A 22,156-nucleotide genomic window follows, 5' to 3' on the forward strand; every position below is an offset into this window, starting at 1 on the left:
TAGGAAATAATCTGAAGAAAAAATATAACTGAATCACTTTGTTGTACACCTGAAACTAAAAAAATATTGTAAACCTACTATAATTTTAAAAAAATACATATATATATATAAAAGTAGCTTTCTCCATGTCTGATAATGCTTTTTTTTCCCTTGAAGTCTATTCTCTCTGATATGAATATTAACTATCTCAGCTTGCCTTTGGAGAATATATGCCTAGTGTATCTTCTTTATCTTTTCACTTTCAAACTTTCAGTATCCTTAGGTATGTTCCTCATAAAGAACTTTTTGCTGGATTTTTTTCCAATTTGAATCCTTTCTTTCAACTGGAGAGTTTAGCCCTTTATCAAGCACTGTCAAAAATCTAATCCCAGTAGCACTTCCTTGGCTTCTGCCAGGATACACTAGCCAAATCTTACCTTTTTTGATGTGTGGTCTTTCTTCTCCCTTACCAGGCCCAGCACATCTGCAGCCAGGATTTGCTAGGATTTAACCCTAGTTATAGGCCTAGGAGCAAAGAGGAGAGGGGCAGTTACTGTCTTGGACTGCGGGGGAGAGGGGGAAACGGGTGGGAGGAGGAGGGGTGGATATCAGCCTCTGAAGCATCTTCCAGCATAAGCAGAGGTGACTTATTAGGGAAGGCTGGGCTGCTTCTGAAAGACTACAGGATGCAGTAGGGACTGTAGAGTCAACATCTTCAGAGGCATCCATCCAGGTTTCCCCATGGCATGTTTCAAGGTTCTAGGTTTTCCCTACCAGCACCTTGAATTTCACAAAATATAATGTGGCTGAACATTTAAGTCAAGTCTCCGAAGCTTTGTGACTGTAACAATTAGATGCTCAGCCTGAATCTCAGCTGTTTCAATCCTTCCATTGCAGGAGAAAAGGCCTCCTTATGAGCTCCCCAGAGGTCCTTTGGCTCTCACATTTCAGTATTAACAGCTTGATAACATCCCTCAGTCTCTCATTATCCTTCTATAGGTCATCAATACAACTAAGCAGTAACCAGCCAATTCTGCTGTTTTTGTAGACACTGTCCTTTCTGTATTTATCAAATACCTGCCTCATTGAACTTCTAGAGAATTCCTCTCCATGGGGATATTTGCCTAAGTTACCACCTGTTTCTGGGGTCTCTAAAACCACCCCCAGGTTGAGCGACTTGCTAGAAGGGCCCACAGGACTAAGCATAGACCTGTACTCACAACTGTGATTTATTACAGAGAAAGAACACCAAGCAAAATCAGCAAAGGGAACAGGCACATGAACAAAGTCCAGATGAAATGAGCACGAGCTCCAAGAGTCTTTTCCCAATGGAGTCACATAGGATGAGCTTAATTCCTCCAGCAATGATGTATAATAATATGTATAAAGTACTGTCCACCAGGAAGCTGGCCTGAGCCTGGGCATAGCAGTCCAGGGTTTTTATTGTGCCCAGTCAAGTAGGCACTCTTTGCCTAGCATGTACCAAATTCGTGATTCCCAGAAGGAAAGCAGGTGTTCAACATAAACCCTATTGTCCGTACAAACATTTCAGGCACAGTAAACCACTCTTATCAATTAGGGAATGGGGGGAACACCCGTGAAATCCAAACTGCTGGACAGTAGCCACAGGTGGACCTCAGAAGCAGGCCTTTCTAAGGATAACAGGTTCAGGCCTGCTTTGGTAACTCTTTTCTGCACACCATCTGTGAAATATCTAGTAACTGAGCCATAACCTTGTGCCAAGGCCTATATGTACACCACTCACCAGCCAGGATGTCATCCTCTTCATCCTTTGGGAGGGAGATGAACCAGCTCCTAATCTCCTATTAACCTGTTTTCTCAGATCTCACTTCTGGTCCACTTGTGTTAGTCTGGGTCCTCCAAGAAGCAGACACCAAGACCAAGAAGGGATGAGCTATAGAACAGACTTACTAGGGGCAGTGCTAGTGAGGAAAAGCAGGGTGGGAGCTGGGGTTGGTGGGAGGCTGGGAGGCAACCAGCCCCTGATGCAGGCATGACCCCAGGTAAATGAAAGAAGGAAGGTTGAGTGAAAGTGACTTAGAGACTATAACGCAATCCTAAAGGAGTCTGGCAAGACCGTCAGGTAGTCTTCAAGCCAAAGTGAAGGAGTCAACTCTCTGCCATGCTCAGCCCCTGGTTGGCAGCAGCATGAGGCAGAGCCTGTGCGTTAATGTGGGGATGACCAGAGTGCAGAGGCTGGAGGGCCTTCAGTCCCTTATGTTCCTTCCTGCTGGAGAGCTGAGGGGTGCATTCTCCTGGCTGCCACGACCATGACTGTAGCTCTCAAAATACACCTGAAAAAGATTTGTGATCAAAACAGATATTTAGCACCAACAGCACATGGTAATTTGCAATAATACCTTTCAGCTAAAATTTTTTTTAAAAGGTTAATTATAAAACCCCTTTAATAAAATAATCTTTTTAATTTAATAAAAAGAACAATATCCTATGTGGGTGAATTCTGGGGAAAAGACTTTTCCAAATTGCTTGGTGAATTGGAAGCTGACACACAGCGTATTGTATTAGGACTAAATCAAAGTTACTCAATGACAAAAAAATAAATACCTCTAAATGTTCATAACTCAAGTAATTTTCTGAAATATGGTTTACATTAATTAATACTTAGAGTAAAATACCATTTGTGAGTTTTTCCTCCTGATTGACCTCAGATACCCTTGATAAAGAAAAAGCATTCCTACACATTCTACACATAGTTCTTAGGTTGACTATAAATGACCACACGTACAACTTCTGAGGCAAACAAACTGAACAACGTTTATAGATATTTCTAAAATTATTTTATATACAATTTGGGAACTTCTAAATCATATATGCTTAGATGATAAAATGGATAAATACCTTCTTACATAGTATCTAATAGGATTTGTTTTCTAATTTTTATCAATGCTATCCTCAAAGGCAACATTCGCCATCAATATTTGTAACATAAAACTCACCCAGGGAGACTAGAGTTTTTGCATCTGCTACGATTCAACAGAAAACTGGTCCCACAGCTGCTCTGGCAGCTTCTTCCAACCAATATGCTTTTAACTAATTCAGATTAAATAGTTCCTAAAATCAAACAGTTAATTCCTACTAAAAAAAACTGTTCCACCATAGTAACTAGGTTCAGCCTTTGCATGGACTTTATGACTTGCTGGTACAAATAACAGAAGCTACTAGAAATAAATAATAAATAAAATATATAACATGAAAGAATTGCAAAATGTTTATTTTTTTAATGCGATTAATACCATTTTAATGTAGGAGAGGCCATCTTTATTTACAGGCTAATAAAAAAATACTAAATTCAACACAGCTAGATATAATACATTTGTCAAAAATCCTATAGATTTGAGGCTGACCCTATGTGGAAGACTGGATAGGTGGGATAGTGATTACGTAATAAGGATGTCAGAAATGTGCAACTTACACATGAATCAATATACTGTTTCTAAACATGAAAACAAAATAAGTCCACGGTGGGGGGAACAGAACCAGCACCAATGACAAGCTGGGCTAACTTTTGACAACTGTTCAGCTAAAACCATTCAGTTATATTACCAAGGATCAAAAAACTGTCATCTCTTTTCAATCTATTTTAACAAGTCTCATAACCCAAATGTTGTCTGCCATCATATTCACAACAGACACTTAGAATTTTAGAAGTTAAATGTAAATATATACACACATACATACAACCCTCACATTCTTGAAAATTTTTTCTCAGCTATTCTGTTTGTGTGTGCATATGTATATTTTTCTTTTTCCTTTTTAATTTAATGGCTTTGCAACAGTTCTCTCCTTATCTGTTTGGTTTTGTCCTTGAAACTCGTTATGAGTTTCTTTCCTGTAAACGTGAAAACATAAAAACTGTTTCTCATTCAGTCCTTTGGGAAAAGTCTGTAATTCTTAGTTCATCCCCCAAAGACTATATATTCTAAAATGAACTTTTAACTGAGTACTTTCTAAACACCTGATGGGAATCTCATAGTAGCATCTGAGCAACAGTGCTCTCACATAGGCCTGCAAAAGCAAGGTGAGGCAGGAATGAAATGGGAACTGACCTTTGCAATTTTAAACTACCTGGGAAATTTTTCATTCTGCTTATCACCCCAAGAAAGTTTGTATCACAACCATCTCATACAGTTCTTCATATCACATGGCGTCCTCACAGAAATGCCAATTCAAGGCTCTAAAGAAAAAACGCTTTATAGACACATTAGTTCTTGAAAATCAAAAGGTGTTACCTAATATTTCCTAAGGAATCAGTCTTAGTGGTAAAGGATACTCTCTGAAAAAGTGCCATGGCCATCCCATCCCAGGCTGTGTTTTAAAAAGGTAAAATAACATGGTTTCAAGTCAAAACACAAAGTTTTCAGATACGTGACAATGGAAATTTTTTTGACTAAATGAATACACTGGCTAAAATCCAGTTTGCAGATCTCATGTCATGCATGGGGGCATGTGTTGGAGCAGGGGATGCATAAGGAGAAGACTTTTTTTCTTTTAAGAGGCCTAGCCTACCAGGAGCAAACAATAACATGTAGCTTGCTTATTCAGTTATACAATTAAATACTAGCTTCTGCTTAGAGGCAACGCTATGCTACAAGGTATTTTAATATCAGTAACCATATATACTATGAAGTGCATTTCTATTACAAATTAACATGGTGATATACAGATGAACAAAACCACCCAAAACAAACCATAAATGAGCAACAGTTAAAACATAAAATTTATAAATAGCAAAACCACCAAATAAAGTATATACATTTTATAGATTTACCTATGAACAAATATACAGTGCATCTAGGAAAGATAAAAGAACATGTTTTATATCCCATAACATTTGAATATTAGAAAGAGATACTGATAATACTATAAAAGCCTTCTCCCAATCAATACTGCCTTCAACGTATGTCCTTTAAAACAATGATATTGGCAAAACTATCATCTCTTTAAATGCAATATTTTCACTTTCCCCTGCCCAGTACAGTGGCCTGCGGAACAGTAAATAAGAGAGCAGGCACTCCATGCTTATTCCTGGGATAAGCGAAGTAGCAATCTAGTTTGCATATGAAAAGCACTTTAGTCAAACAAACACAAACAAGAAAAGCCAACCAAAACAATTACCATTTCAAAACAGGTTCACCTTATCTTACCCTCCAGTGCCTCAGCTTTTTGGATGACTGGCAAATCAGTTAGGTACTTTCAGAGAAAACTGCTTTTGAATGTATCTCATTGACATGGTAATAAATTTGAGCTTTTACTGACAGAAAAGATGTATCTTTAAGTGCCAGGACTATCACAAGACAAACATTATGAACAACTCAAAATGTATAAAACTGTCTTTCGTGGATTCCAGAAAAAAAGCATTTGTGACTAAACATTAATAACGTAATACTCCAATACCATGCACACAAGATCAACATAATTGAGAACAGATATTTTACACTCATCTGCATTTCTTCTAAAAACCTAAAATGTACAATGTACAATAACTTTTCTGAAACTATTTCTAGTGCAGCACTGATTGATAACGGATTGCTTAAAGAAAACTATTTTGTACTGAATGAATAACACTGAAAAGCAAACTCATAATAAATGATCATTAAGAACTGATTTAGATATCAGGAAGCACATTAAGTTAAAAAAAAAAATTAAGTCAAGCCTACATTTCTGCTATTCAAGTTCTGTCCTTTGAAACACCACACTTAACATTCTGGAATATACAGTATGAATTCATTTATTCTCTTATATTTAAAGGCTATTTCTTAAAAACATTCCAGTTAGCACTGTCCTTCTACTAAATGGAAAAGGAATCAAATAAAACAGTAGTGCTTCATTTAGTACTTAAGAGCCTACTACTATCCTTTTGGGAAACACATGCTTTGGTGCTTTACAATTTTAAGAAAATCAAAATTACTTTACATGCAATAGCCAATTATGGTATACCACAGAAAATAGGGAGTTTTATGCATTTAGAATTGTTCACGTGAAGCCCTGAGGTACCCGCCTTTCATTTAGGCAACAGCCTCCCTTGATCTTGTACAGTCTTTGTCACCGTCTTCCCTAGTGCCCCAAATTCAGAATAGTCTGATTAACAATCTTGTCTGGAGATAGTCAGTTTAATAAGATTTTTTATGATACAGACTGTGCAGATCATCTAATTTAGAAGCACCATCTTGGAGTGGAGTTTCACTTGAAGTTCCTAGGTCTCCATTTTCATGTCCATCAGTTACTGCTTTCTTATTAAATCCTGAAAGAAAGAGAAAAAATCCAGATACTTTCTAGTTAAAAAAAAAAACTCATACTTTTATTGAGCTATAACGAAGGAATGCCCACTGTAATTAATAATAATATGGAGCAAATAATGGGACCCTAGATTAATCAAGTCAGCAATCTCTGACAAAGGAATTCTTCCTTCTTATAGCAGATATCAAACACTGTACAGATTTTTTAATATTATCTATTGGACCTATCTAAAAATTATATAAAATTTCCTACCAAATTTTCTATGAAACTTAGAACTGACACACACAATCCCAAAATTCAGTAAGTTCTACTCACACAAATACCTGTTGAACTGTAAACTGTATTTTTCTTTTACATTTTGCTTTCACATTATTTAACTTCAGTTCACTGAGGCACATACTCGTTTACCATTACATCTAATTTGTCCAATGTCCAGATAAAATTTAAAACTGATTTTGGTTAATCTACAAATAGTACACATTTTGAGTCACATTTTAAGTAGTTTGCAATTTACACAGGTGATAGAGAACCTTTTAGCCTCAGCTGCAAAAAGCAAGGGACAAGACCTCTAATCCTGACAAAAAATAGAAGAAAGGGTGAAAGACAACAAAAGCAAAGGAAAAGTAGCTCAACAGCGCAAGGTTTTGACATAGTGTCACAATCGTTTTGTTCAAGATGCACGGGGAGAACGATTGCTACTGCTGTCTTTGTATAGATAATTCACAACATATAGATTTACCAAAAGGGCAACAGTTCATCAGTTCACTATAAAACTCTATGCCAGCAGTTCTCAAACTTTTTGGTCTCAGGATGCCTTTACACTCTTAATAAGTACTGAGAATTGCAAAGAGCTTTTGTTTATGTGGGTTATTAATGTTATGTGAGGTACTGATGTTTACCACATTAGTGATTAAAACTGAGAAATCTAAAAAAAATTTATTACTTTATTAAAAATGATAATAAACTCCATAAATGTTAACATAAATAACATATTTGTTTAGTGAAAATAATTCTACTTTCCAAAAAATTTAGTCAGAAGAATATCATTATTTTACAGTTTTGCAAATATCCTTAATGTCTGGCTTTACAGAAGATAGCTGGATTCTCATATTTGCTTCTACTCAATGAGTTACAAGTATATGAAGAAAGTTCACTCTCACACAGATATATAGATAGAAGAGGGAAGAGTAACTCAGCTTTTTCAGATAACTGTCAATATTCTTCTTTGATCGTATACCAAAATTTTACAGTATAGAATCTAAAACCATATCAATGAACTTTCACACTCTGCTACATTAAAATCATTTGTCTATCTTGCACTTTGAATGGCTCTTTTACCCATGCAGGATTTAGTAACATCATGCACTGGTCATTTGAAAAATATCAGATCACTGAGTTACGTAGCAATTGCAAAAGCTGACACATTTCATTTTACTATATCAAAAAAAATCACAGTCGTTAATATCACCACCAGTCTTATTAGAAAAGTTCTTTAAGTGTCCGGAAGCTGTTGAGCTCATGGTGGTTGATGCGTGTTTTACAAAATTCTAATTTTCACTTGAAAGCTCACGTTTTATCACTGGCAATAAATAGTCAGTTGTTCTCTTTGAAGTGATGGATTCACTTTGTTCATTTTAAAGAAAATGGCTGCCAAATAGTCTGAACAACCATAATTTGTCGGTCATTCTTTCAAGTAAAAATTGTCATGCTGTCATCCATGAAAAAAATGACTAGTTCAGCTAGCAAATTAATCACTTAAGTACTTTTCCTCAAGACCAGTATCTCTGTTCAGCATACACTCAGTAATACAATGCATACTTCCCATTTCATCACACAGAATATTAAAAAGTCATATATTCAAGATTTAATAAAATTAGCAGTTTTTACTATTTCATCAAGGATATTCTTAAGAGAAGCTGGCATTTTCTTCTTCTTCATTCTGAGTGGATGGCAAGGAAGAACACAGTGATCACTAGTAAAGTGGTACTACTGCTTTGACTCGCACTAAAGTATCAATAGTTTTACCCCCATTGCTTTTGTACCATCAGTGCAAATATCAACACAGCAAAAAAAGACAAACAATGCCTTAGTGTTATTATGAAAAGTTTTGACCTCAAGAACCCCCTGAAAGGTCTCAGGGTCCCACAAAGATCCATGTATCACAATTTAAGAACCACTGCTCCATGTAAAAGAAAGTGCTAGAATTTTTCTTTAAAATATGTATAAATGATAGCAAAGGAACTAAACCAAAAATCCTCAAGATCACATATCCTGATTCTATTAATAACAATCATAACAGTCTAATCACTTATTCATATTTAGCCTGTAAAATCATTGCATTATGAGAGAAGAATGCGCATTACAACAGCAAGATGACATTAAGATGTATCTACTCTAAAAGGCATGTTGGTCTTTGTTTCAGAGTCTAGAAAACTTGAATTTTATTTATTTTTCAAGGATCAGTTATAGTTTAGTAATTGGTCACGTACTTGTCCAAGATGACTCTAGAAGAACTTACATGTAAATAAAATTTTGGTGTAGTTACTGGTGTACAATAAAACTATAATTTAGCAAGGGAAAGCTATCTATTTTGTTAATGATGGTTTCCCCATCATTAAAACAGTGTTACTAAAGAACAGCTAAGGCTTTTATATTTTTAAAGTTTATTAATAATAAATACATTAATTATAACTTTGAGTAATTTTTACCTTGTAACACTTTGATTTCCCCACTCGTGTCTTTGCAACTAGCACCAGGATTACTACTTCCCTCTAACTCATCAAGGTACAAACGGTAACGATGTCCACTCTCATCTTCATATTCCACATTTTCATCATCAGAATCCACTTCAGGAGCCACATAAACTACTTCAAATTCAATCTCTCCTCTCTAAAATGGGGAAAGAAAATGAGGAAACCAAGTTACTGTAATTATAATTTTAAAAGATTTCCAAATTCTTTGTGGTGAGAAGTAGTAGTTGGACCTCAGATGTATCTCCTTTCAAGACAACAAATAATGAAATTTTAGAATCTCAAGAGGTAAAAGTAATTTCCTTTTAATATTACAGATTTTTCTACTGATCAAAATATTTTTGTTAACAGACCTAAAATAAAAAAGGATGTTTATTCAAGTTACAGAATTTTGGAACAAATGTTCAGTTTAAAAGTCATTTTGCCCTTTTATACTTTCCATAATAGCAATTCAGCAAATCCATCTAAATAGTCAGATATTAAAGTTGCACCTAAGGGTACCACACAAACTTTTCTCTAATTCAAGAAACCTCTACACAATGATTTGTTTCTTACTGAATAGGTCTTGAGCCTTTCCTTAACTTTCACCAAGTGCCAAAGTGTTAAGGTATTCTGTTCAGCAGTAATAGTAATTACTGTATTTATTGTACAAAATTACTATCTTTCAATCCTCAGAATAACATTATTATAGTCCCTTGTACATGAATGAGAAACCTGAGTTAGTCCTGGAGAGAGCAGGTAACTCTCTCAATAAGATGAACAAGTAAAACAGAAAAAGAGAAATTTGACTCCAAAGTCCTTGCTCTTTCTACTATACTAGACTAAATGTGCAGTATTTATATTGTAATTCTTTAATAACAACTTTATGTTCAGGTAAAAAGTTACAGATTATTTCATGTTAAAAAAATTACAAGCTACAATTGTCATTTTATAAGAGACTACAATCACTATTCCCAAGTCTGGTATTTATAATTCTCTGAAAATTATAGCCTGCCTTTGCTCAAAAGAAAGCATGCCATTTTTTTTTTTTTTTTTATTGCTACTCACTAAGTTAGTCTCTGCTGCTCCTCTTTCCCAGCAGTTTAAGGTTATACTTCAGAATTTTAACATGCGCTTAGTGTTTCCATACAACTTTGTATCTCATGAACTGCATCTCATGAACTGACTGTTTACATCTCCTTTACCACAGCTGCTGTTCATCTCACTCTTACGCTACTGGATGACAGCCAAGTCAGGCTGAGAAAACACCAACTTAAAGAGACTAGCACTGCATTCTTAGGCAATGCTTTAAAAATACCATTTGGGGGGAGATGGTAAATGCAGTGGTCTTCAGTAAAGTTCTCTAGATGACAGAATCAGGTCTGTGGGTAGCTGTCATGAAGAAACAGATTTTGCGCTTAATATGAGGAAGAACTTTCTAAAAATCAGCAACGTACAACAATGAAATGGACTGTTTTATCACCAACAAGTCCTCCCTTTAATACAATTATTTAATTAGTGATATTGTAGATATTTATGCATCTCGTAAAGTTAAACTAAACGAGCTATAAATTCACTTTCAAGTCTGAGATTCAATTCTACCCTGGCATACTATGCTGATGATCCAACACCTCCAAATATCTCAATGTACTAACCAACACCTCTCTAATTCCCTCAACCTTATTCTTGAAGGAAAAAAACAAAACAAAACAAAAAAACGTTGTAAGTGCTCTGGATAACAAATATGACTCCTGGATGTAACTCTCAACTCTTTATATGTTCTGCAACCTTAAGCAAATCATTTAATTTCTAAGAAGCGTAGTTCACTCATTTTAAATAAGAGGGTTGGGCTAAATGATTTCTAAGGACCCTTGAGTGCCAACATTTATGACTGTAAAATCAATCCACTTCTAACATTGTTTTTTCTATAGTACTTTATATTTGTATAGCGTTTTAGTCATTAATAATGTTTTGCCTTCTAAGAGCCAAGTCCTGTTCTGAACACTTTATATGTATTAACATACTTAATCCTTACAGCTCTTAGATGAGGACACTGCAGCATAAAGGACTTTAAGTAACTTGCTCAAAACTATACAGCTGTGAAGAAGAGCAAATCTTTTTCAGTAAATCTGGCTGAATGTCTTCTATAATAGGGAACTAGTATCTATATATATACACTTTACTACTTGAGAAACCTCCTAGGGAAGTACAAAATATTCAACAGATTCAAAAAGGAACAATCAACAGATCCAATTTTAGTTACATAAAGGGTACTTACCTGCTGGGAAAGAATGGTTACAGCTTCTTTATGCTTTGTGTCCCTCAGGTTAACTCCATTAACAGCCAGAATAGCATCTCCAACATGTAGCCCTCCACATCTATCAGCAGGTTGCCCTGGATGAATCTCAGAAATGAGGATTGGAACACCATGTTCCTTTCCACCCTAACCGAAAAAAGCAGTAAATTAGTTTACCTTTGCATAGTCACAGACTATTCTACTGATATTTTCCTAAGAACATTTCAGTAAGCACCTATACTATCTCTTATTATAAATACTGAGTGAAATTCTATTTGCTACTATATTTAGGTAATGGTAAATCAAATTATTATGAATATCAAAGTTACTTCTAAATAAAACGATTAATAATATACATGTGCTTTTTAAAACGCATTCCAGAGCCAAAAAACGAAGAACCCTAAAAAAACCAAAAAAACAACAATTAGCTGCTCTCGTAAATAAATAAATAAATATATTTTATGTATTAGTAGTCCACAGCACTATTAGATTTTATCAAATCTGAGTCACTATGAACGGTAAGACAAACCATTATTTTATGTTCCACAAAAATAATTATAAGATGAATCTCAATTTCACAGATGTTAAAATGTGAAAAAATATGCAACACAAAGTGGATGAAATGCAATGTTTGGTACATTCCACCTTCTAGCTTTTAATCATAATTGTGTGTGTGTTGTTACCCATGGGGATAAATTTAGTTATTTAGAAAATATATTCAGAATACTTTATTTCCCAACGATGTCCAACAAAGGAGCATGATAATACTAGACAACTGTAGAAAACAAGACTGGAAGCACTACTTCTTACTGTAATTGAAATGCCAAGGCCTTCATGGTCTTCCTTAAGGAGGAGAACTTTTCTAATTGGACCAACACCTTGGCTTTTCTTTAAAGAGTCTTGATCCTTATTGAAGGAAAAAAAGAAGAAAAATTAGTACTACTTAAATAATATACCATATAGAATAAACCCATACTATCATAACTTGCTTTTAGCAATCTTTATTAGTTGCCTGTAATGGATACACAGTATAGTGTTAAGAAAGTAATTAATAAATAGATAAAATGGGAAAGCAAAAATAGTTCCTCTGTTAACACGGTGAAATACAGATGATTTTCTCACGCTCTTATTAACTTCTTTAATACATCTGGTACATCTCTTTTTAAATTGTAGGACATTACAAAAGAAATCACTGCCAGGAACTGATAAACAAATATCTTCAAGAAATGAAAGGAGGTAACTTTATCTTAACTGGAAAAATGCCTTAAAGATCTATATCCATTTTAACTGATTTGTAGAACTGAAAAACATAATGCCAACTGGATCATTAATTACTTTTTCATTTCTTTGCGTTCTGGAGTCTACCTCTTAACTAAAGGACCTTGTTCCATTAATAATTCTTTCTCTGGTACCTTTACTCTTTCCCTCTCTCTACAAGCTCCTTCCCTAATTCAGCACATGAAAAAACTCCAGGTCTCATCCAGCTTTAAAATACTGACCATGTACAAACACAAAACAACACAGATAAAAACCCTTCAATCACCCACTGTCTTCTTTACCTACTATCCTCCCTCCATCTTTCCTTAACCGGCACACACAGTTAATCCTAACTGTAGTTATTTCCTTGCCTCCTACATTCAGTACTCCAACCACTGTAATTAGGGTTTTGCCCCCACTTGCTCCAATGAATCTGTCTTCTCTACAGTCACTGGTAACGAATGTGGCTACTTCCAATGAATACGTTTGTTAGTCACTGCCCTTCTGAACCTTGCAGAAACTTGATACTGTTCACTATCCCCTCCTTGAAACCTTCTCTTTTCTTTGGTATCTATTACACTAGTGCTTTCCTAGATGGCCTATATCTGATAGCTCCACCTCAGGCTCCTTCCTTTGGTGATCCATTTCCGTCCCTCACTCCATAAAAGTCTCCTTCCATCTTTTTACTTTCTATATATTTTCCCTGGGTGACTTAATCAATTCCATGGTTCAAAGGATGATTTACCTAATAATCTTCAACTCAGAATTCTCTCTAGAATTCCAGAGCCATATATCTAATTGGATATAACTTGGCTGTCCCACTGGCACCTCAAACACTACATGTCTAAAACTGATCTCATCATCTTTCTGCCAAAATCTTCCTTTCCCTCTATTTGCTTTATCAATGCATGCCATCTCACACAGCTGCCCAAACCAAAAACCCACATTCCCTTCTCACTCACCTAATTAACCAAAAGCAGTTAGTCACCAGATCCTCTTGATTGTACTTCTCTCAAACCTGTCCTTCCTCTAACCACTTTCTCCTTATTTTATTATCTTTCTAAATGTAACTCTCCGACTTCAATTAGGCCCTCTTCCAATATATCCTCTTCACTATACCAAAGTAATTGTCAAACAAATATTAAATCTTATTAGTCCACTATTTTATTGAAAAACCTCATGATTATCAGGTTAAGGTTCAAATTCCTTTATTTAGCATAAAATAACATTTATGATCTGGCCACTGCCTAGAAGTTAATGGGGACCAACAGTGTCCCAAAGTAGACAATGGCATAAGCGCTTATTGCAATCGCCACTCCTCTCCCACCAACTAGACATACATATCAATTTTTCTTGCAATAATCTTTTCAGAGGCAACAAATAATTTTACTATTCAAGGTCAGGCTTTATGTGTTACTAAGATATGTGATCCACTGGGTAGGAGTTAGATATGATTTTATTATATTAAGGTTTCTATCATTAGGCTGCTGTTGTAGTGAAATTTAATAAATTTTTATCCAAGTAGAAAGAAAACCTCCTGTACAGTGGTGGCTACAGAAGCAGACAATTGGACACAGACCTCAAATTCCACCTTAATGCAAGACCAAACAGTTATAAATGTTAGTTCAGAAACTACAAATAAATCTAGTTACTAAAAGTCCCCTGTAAAGAACTATCCAAAAATATTTGCCAATTTATCAATGGGATCACATGCTCTCTGCTTAGCTTAAAATATTTGTAAACATGCCTAATCAAGATTCAGGAAAATTCTGAAATATGAGCCAAAGCAACATGCATTTGCTAGCAATAGTTCACTGTCTTCAGAAATATCATTTTTGGGCATTAGTAAATCTGTAAAGAGCTATATGGGTTGCTGAAACTTTAAATATGTACCTATTTTAAATAAGTTTAATTCACTTTTAAATAAAGGTTTTAAATACTAGTAGAATTTTTTTAAATGCAAAGGACTTGTGATTAAAGAAAGGGCAAGGCTGAGTGAGAAACAGCAGAAAAGCAAACATACATGGCCTGGTGGTGCATGCATTGGTCGCTTCAGGTCATTACGCCCTCTACAGGCTCTGATAACAGTTTTGTGACGATGCAAATGTATTTCAGCTTCCAACTGGTTCCAAAGCTTATCATGAGCAGGTCCCTTCATATCTCGTCCTAGTAATTGTATTTGTTGGACCCTTCATATTGGGAAAAGAATTCAGTTAGTTTTTTATCATACATACTATAGAAAGAATTCAGAAGAATTACTGAACACAAGTAGTTTTTGCATAAATCTAATTCAGTAATAAAACTAATACTCAGGAACCTCCTGATGTGTCTCAGATTTAGAGACATGAAAATTCTGAAAGAGACAGGTGTCTTCAAGGGAAAATCAGTTTAAAAAAAAAAGAATGATTGAGACCTTCTTTAGTCACATACTTAATTCATATACATCTTAGAAACAATTTACTAATGTCAATTAACATGTTTCATGTCTTGCATGCAATCACACTAGTCTTTAGGTGAGGCTAACTGTACAAAACATTTTTTCCAATGAGAGTATCTTTTTACAAAATGATTATTTCTTTAAATGTGGTAAAATTATTAGAAAATGTGCACTTCAAGATGATATAAATTATTTTTATTTGTTCCACATCAGTCCTTAATATGACATTAGAACAATAAGCTGAAAATTATTTAGTAATAATAATGAATCACCAAAGTTTGTGAATAATTTACCATAAAAAATTAATACAAGCAGAACTCTGTATTATTATGATAAAACCACTGTCATTCCAACATGTTTTTGAGGGGCAAGAAAGACTGGGTTTCAATGATCACAGAAAGAATTCCTACGGAAGTCCTGCCGTACATGGGAACATCAACTGTTATGGTGTCAAGGCAGGAAATGGTAAAAAGTGCAGCTCTAAGAGTTGTTAGCATTTCACAGTAATTTACTAACAGTGTGTGTGTGTAAACCGGAAATACTTATTTAGTATGGCTAAATAAATTTGCAATATGTTATGCTATCAATATTAAGTTAACAGTAAGCTACAGTCAATGATAAAATCACTCTTAGGACAAAGATTAATATTTCATTTACCAAAAGAGATAAGAGTCAACCTCTTTAACTATGCAGTTGGTCACCTAAGAGCACAGGGGTACTCATTTTCCACGCACCTCCCTGCCAGTTCCTTATCCAAGTACTTGGCAGCTAGTCTTGCCCCATAAACTTCAGCCTGGAGAACAGCTATATGTCTACGAAGGGCTTCATTCTCTTTTCTCAGCAACTTCACTTCAGCTTCAAGTTGAGCTTCTTTCATTTTCTCTTTTTTGTTTGCTTCAAGCTCTCTTTCCTATTGCAATTTTTTTATAAAAAATAATGCAATGAATACACTTTTAAGACTCTTTAGCAATAGACCATGTTCCTTAAAATACACAAAAGCACACAATCTATGACACCAACAATGAAAGCATATGATAAAAATTACCACTTCGTTTCTATAAAATGGAACACAAAGATTTGGATCCAGTTTTTTTTAAACTAGTACCAGAAGGTGTTGGAACCACTTCTAGGTAAGATAATAACATGGCTTGGGGCACCTTGATCCTGAGGATACCAAGATTAGTAGCCTTCTCTAAGCTCATGTTATCACACACTAATAGTAATGGCTTCAATGGATAATTAAATCTACTCCCTACTTCCTAAAAATGACTCTAAAACTAGACCAAAGTAATCACTCTGGTGGTTGTGCCCAAACATTTAATGAACTTTAATGCAGCAATTCTATAAACAGGTCAAAGCCATTCAGTGACGCAGAGATACATTCTATGACCAATTTATCTTACAGCATTATAAGAAACTGACAATGCTTAAATTAGAACAGATATTCCAATTCTTTTAAAACATTTTATGGTCATGGAGAAATGCTGGTAACAACTGCATTAAAATATTTACACATTAAAAAATGTCTACACAGAGAAGAGACTTGTGGTTGCCAAGTGGGAGGGAGGGAGAGGGATGGAATGGGAGTTTGGGGTTAGTAGATGCAAACTATCATGTACAGGATGGATAAACAAGGTCCTACTGTAGAGCACAGGGAACTATATCCAATCTCCTGGGATAAACCATAATGGAAAAGAATATTAAAAAAGAAGATATATTTGTGTATAACTGAGTCACTTTGCTGTACAGCAGAAATTAGCACATTGTAAATTAACTATACTTCAATTAAAAAAATATGGCTTATGGTAAAAAATATCTATAGCATAGATATCTATAGTATAGTATCTATGTATATATATCTATGGTATATCTATGGTATAGATTATCACTGAACTTTGGGATCTGGATCATCTATTTGTCCATATGTTAAAGTGACTGAAGAACTGTTTTCTGAGGAAAAATACTGGCCTCACTTGCCTACTATGAGGTTGGATGGATATTCATTTTTACTCTCAAAAAAGGATGCCATCCTATGCTCCACTTGGTAGATAACCCATATATATGAATTTATAGGTGTTAGCCAGAGAATATAACTTTAAGATCTTTGCCATCAAATTTTTATCACCAGCTCAAATGTCAGAGAAATAATTCTCAATATACCTTCAAAGTATAAAGTACAGTGTACCTATACATCAAGGGTTACAAATGTAAATACCTTTGGAATTCAAGCACAGAACAGATAGGCAGGTACAAGACAAAGTGGAGGGGAAAACAGAAGGTACAAAATCCTGCCTAAAGGGAGTCAAATTCAAATTCAAACACACACACACACACACACACACACACACACACATAGACTGTGTGGCAAAATAAAACTCTTCTGAGAGTTGGACAAAAGATCTTTTAAGTGTTATTTTTGGATCAAGAGAACCATCCCAAATTTGAGTGGAAGTGTTTTTACTGACTTAGAGAACTGCTTTTACTGACTCACTATGTACAGAATCTATAAATCCTGTGAAAATTCAGTTATATTTATTGATGAGATGTGGATGACACTGTTCACTACACCATGTCCCCTTCAGGAGATTTAAATAAAGATCTACATCTCAGCACAAGAAGAATGTTTCTATTGAGTGAATGGCAAATGATATTGTTTCTAATGTATGAGTAGTGACTATTATAATTATTTCCCTTTTTATCGTGAATATTAAGCTGAGAAACAAATGTAAGCAAACTTTTAACAATTAATGGAATGTATTTGGTAGTAATTTCAATGTCTGCTTTGATCTACTGTTTTGACAACAGCATATCAATATATGACATATTTAAACATCAATATATGATATACTCAAATACAAGGCAGTGAGTACCACAATCGTAAAAACAATAACAAAAAAAAATACAAACTAAAATGAATGACAACTACCAAATGTTGAATATATTTATCACTTCCTTGATTAAAATATCTGTCATTATATATGTGATAAACAAAAGGAAGATTAATTAGCATGCTTTTTCAACTTGTGTAAAAAAACAAATATAACCATTAGAACACAACTTGTAGATTTAAAAAAAATTATTTTATTTTATTTTACTTTTTTTGGCTGCACCCCACAGCCTGTGGGATCTCAGTGCCCCGATCAGATATTGAACCCATGCCCCCCGCACTGGAAGCACGGAGTCTTAACCACTGGGCCGCCAGGGAAGTCCCTAGATTTTTTTTTTTTTTTTTAATCTGAAGAACTAATAATCTAGAATCCTCTTTTTACAACAACTTTGGAATTCTTAACATCTCAATTTACTTCAGAATCTCTTTCCTAAAAGGGCAGGTATCAGTTACAAAACCTCAGTTTGGACAAGATGAACAAAAATCTTTTTTTATGACATTTACTGAGGTTAATGCTGTTTGTTTCATAAAATGAGTTCCTAGAGACCAAGAATTTTTTATTTACGGGCTAAATAAATTTTATGTTGAGGATTATCTACTTACACTTTAATGAGCTATTTATATAATATTTATGAAATCTGAGAAACATATTAAGACACTACTTTGCTTTAATGATTTAAACCCCTAATGAATCTGACAAACTTGCAGACCTGAAATTAACAGATGCAAGCAAGAATAGGACTAAGAACACTGAAGTTAATCACTTTTAGATTTTTTTTTTTCCCCGGTACGCGGGCCTCTCACTGTTGTGGCCTCTCCCGTTGCGGAGCACAGACTCCAGACGCGCAGGCTCAGCGGCCATGGCTCACGGGCCCAGCCGCTCTGCGGCCTGTGGGATATTCCCGGACCGGGGCAGGAACCCGTGTCCCCTGCATCGGCAGGCGGACTCTCAACCACTGCGCCACCAGGGAAGCCCTCACTTTTAGATTTAAAGGAAAAAACCTTTTTGTTTTAGTTAACCTGTTCATCATTAGGTAACAACAAAGAAGTTAATTTTGTATTCCGATATCCAAACAGTATATTTTCAAAAGAAGAAAAGTCATATGACAATTTAGAACCTGATTAGGTTGAAGTAGTGGGAAAAATATTAAGAATTTATATATTGTTATTTTCCAAAATAAAAAGGGTTTCAAAATTCAGTTGTTTCAAAGGCCACACAATTATTCTCAAGACTGATGAAAAGTTATAACACATGCAGTGGATAAATAAGAAACCAACATGCACATTCTTTCTCTGGGAATAAATTCAAACAGAAAAGGAGGAAAGAGCTAGGCCTGCATAAGGAAAATCAATTGTTCTTTTGAAGTAGCCTATGAGCAAGTTACAAAGCTCAGAAGTTGTCAAACGCTGATGGGTTCTGCAAATAATGGCAACAAATCACAAACAAAAGAAAAATCTTTTAACAACACAAGGTGCGAAAAGAGCAATGGGCTACTCGCTGAACTTTTCACGTATTGGCACATTAAAAAATTACCATCGTTAATATCACTTTCAAATACATACAAAGTGACAACATGTACTATGCAAATAAAGCACTAAGAACATTTCAGCGTAACATATTAAAGCAAAACAGAAACGGCATACTTACCAGCTCCTCCACAGAGGGGACAGACTTAAGATATAAGAAAAAAGTTTTATAATTAGAAAAACATCAAACAAATGAATTTATTTAGTGGTACAATCATTACAAGGAAAATTCCCATATGTTGAATATCACTTGGGTAAAGTTCATTAGAACAAATATATTTGCAAATCCATAAGCAATAGTAACTGCACAGGATTAGATTAAAAATGTTTGTTTTATCGAAATTAGTTAACACACCTGGTTCAGTGCCTTTCCACTACAGCACCATGTTTCAAATCTAATGTTAAAATGTCAGGTGAATCCTTTTCTAGTGAAATTGTACATTGTTTCTCAATGTTAGTATCAAACATTCCAAAGAAGCAGTTATGAATCTGACTCATTTCAGTTAAATAAAACAACACTAATAATTTATATTTATAGAATTTCAGAATTTAAAAGGACTTTAGGAGAATGTAAATATTCATTTAAATAAATTCTAACATATCCTTATTAGAAACTAACCAATTAAACAGAATTAACTGAAAACGAGTAAAACTTTGAACTGTATTACTCTCATCATCAACATCATTTCATCTTCTGCCTCTCCCAAGCTTTATCTGTCTTATTTACTGCTGTATCCCCTATAGTTAACAAAGTGCCTGGTACATAGTACACAATACATATGAGGTTAAACAGAAATGAGACTTTAAAAAAATTCTATTTCAGCAACCTACATTGATTAAGAGGGCAATAGTTAATCATGGAACATTTACACAATGAACATTATGCAAACATGACAAAGCACTCAGTGGCAGGGAAGATACTTATATTAAGAGCAAAAGAAAAAATGTGCCACCGGTTGGCACCCCATTCCATTTTCCTCTTCTTCCTTATTAACAGAACTCCAATTTTACTGGAGGTGGTCATGTGACCAACTAAGGGAATGACATGCAGCTAGGGATAGCCAGTGAGACAGCGAAATGATTGGCAAAAAGCTGACGAGGATTCCGTGAAAAGGTCTTTAAAGAAAACTAATGCAGCTGGGAAGCATCATTTTGCCCTTAGATCTTCCTGCTTCCTACCTGGAATGCAGATATGAAGAAATCCTGAAGACAGAAACCATGAGCTAAAGATGGCAGAGCAGAACAACAAAAGGAAACTGGATCCCTGATATCTGTGGAGCTGCCATATCAGCTCTGAATGCCTGTCTCAGGGCTTCTTTAACTAGGAGAAAATAATTTGTACTATTTAAGAATAATTCCAATGTTACTTGGGATTTCTGTTACATGTAACTGAACTTAATCTTAACTGATACAATAGGTCCAAAAAAATGTTTATATGTTATAATCACAAATATCTTTTAAGTGTATTTATATAGATCTTTTTAAATGGGAAGAAGATCCTATTCTAAGTATCAATTGGTTATTGATGTTATCACTGATCATCTCCAGGTGATAAGATTGTGGATGATTATGATGACCTTCACATTTCCTGTATTTTCTAAATTTCCCAGGAGCACATATTAACTTTTATAATTAAAAAGACTCATTAAAGATTGTCCTTTTCACCCTCTAAAACACATATAAATATATGTTACCCTCTAAACTACTTACCAATTTTGCCTTAATGGTACCAGAGTCAACACTTTGACCAGTTTTAGCATGAAGCTGAAGCTGAATAGAGTGCAATTGTAAAAGCTGATCATGTACTTCTTTCTCCAATACAACTTTCTCTGCTTGGGTCTCTGTCAGTTCAGATTTCAGATCCACCAACTGTGCCTTATAAAAACAGCAACAATAGCAGAAATTAACACAGCGTTGTAAATCAACTATACCCCAATAAAAATTTTTTTTAATAAAACAGCTACAATAAAAACATTAAGTATGCTTAATTTTCTTTATTTTGACTCTAATAATTATTATTCAAGAATGACATAGGCTATCTTTGAAATGAATAGATGAACACTAGAAGTCCATTATTAACTGTAAGCTACAGCTAACTGTTACACTGTAGCAGAACAACTCATCAGAGCCACTCAGCCATTCAATCTGAAGCTTTTCATTTTTCACAATCGATACATTGTTTTACAATTGCAAACAGGACATATCCCTTGTGTGTGTTTGATCTTCCCAACTAACAAGTAGGTTAAAGACCAAGGCAAGGCCTTAGTTTTCTATTGAACATAATTTTACTAATAAGCATCTACGGAGCCAACAAGTATGCTGGTTCAATGAGGGGAAAAAAATTGTGGAGAATACTTTCTAAATTATAGGTGATAATTATTTATGCCCTTGAGAAGCTTCCTTATCAACTGAGGTAATAAATATGCATCGAACCAACTAAAGAAAAATGTGTGGCAAGTTACAGATATATTTAGAATCGGTCAGGTCCCAAGAAATTCAAAGTAAAGGAAGGTTTAAAGAAGGTTAGTGAGGAAAAGAGAGTTTAGAAGGGCTTTGAAGTTAAATGACAACAAGGACAAATAGAAGCAGTAAAGCAGTCAAGAGATGAGAAGACTAGCAAGGGGAGACAGACTAGAAGCAACGTAGGTAAATTCTCTGAGTAGAGAGACCAGAGAATTAGAATCTACCTAAACATCCCAACTGCACCAACTAGTGCCTACTACATAAAAGATGCTCAATAAGTATCTTGAAGTTGAAACAAATTC

General features: G+C 34.8%; 1 protein-coding gene across 2 annotated transcripts in view; it reads right to left on the bottom strand.

The window, feature by feature from the left end:
* Nucleotides 1–2,755: 2,755 nt before the first annotated feature.
* Nucleotides 2,756–22,156, bottom strand: part of GOPC (golgi associated PDZ and coiled-coil motif containing) — a 40,883-nt gene continuing 21,482 nt past the window's right edge. Inside the window, exons 2-9 of one of the 2 annotated variants that reach the window (XM_082668893.1) lie at nucleotides 21,102–21,266; nucleotides 19,513–19,536; nucleotides 15,712–15,887; nucleotides 14,564–14,729; nucleotides 12,094–12,189; nucleotides 11,266–11,430; nucleotides 8,967–9,147; nucleotides 2,756–6,262 (exon numbers count right to left, since the gene is read on the bottom strand). In XM_082668893.1, coding sequence (XP_082525019.1) covers nucleotides 6,132–6,262; nucleotides 8,967–9,147; nucleotides 11,266–11,430; nucleotides 12,094–12,189; nucleotides 14,564–14,729; nucleotides 15,712–15,887; nucleotides 19,513–19,536; nucleotides 21,102–21,266 — 1,104 coding nt within the window. In that variant the 3' untranslated portion in view covers nucleotides 2,756–6,131. The remainder of the gene's footprint in view (nucleotides 6,263–8,966; nucleotides 9,148–11,265; nucleotides 11,431–12,093; nucleotides 12,190–14,563; nucleotides 14,730–15,711; nucleotides 15,888–19,512; nucleotides 19,537–21,101; nucleotides 21,267–22,156) is intronic. The other variant, XM_082668894.1, reaches the window with a different exon arrangement.

This window comes from Grampus griseus (assembly GCF_964374135.1).
Source record: "Grampus griseus genome assembly, chromosome: 13".
Taxonomy (NCBI): Eukaryota; Metazoa; Chordata; class Mammalia; order Artiodactyla; family Delphinidae; genus Grampus; species Grampus griseus.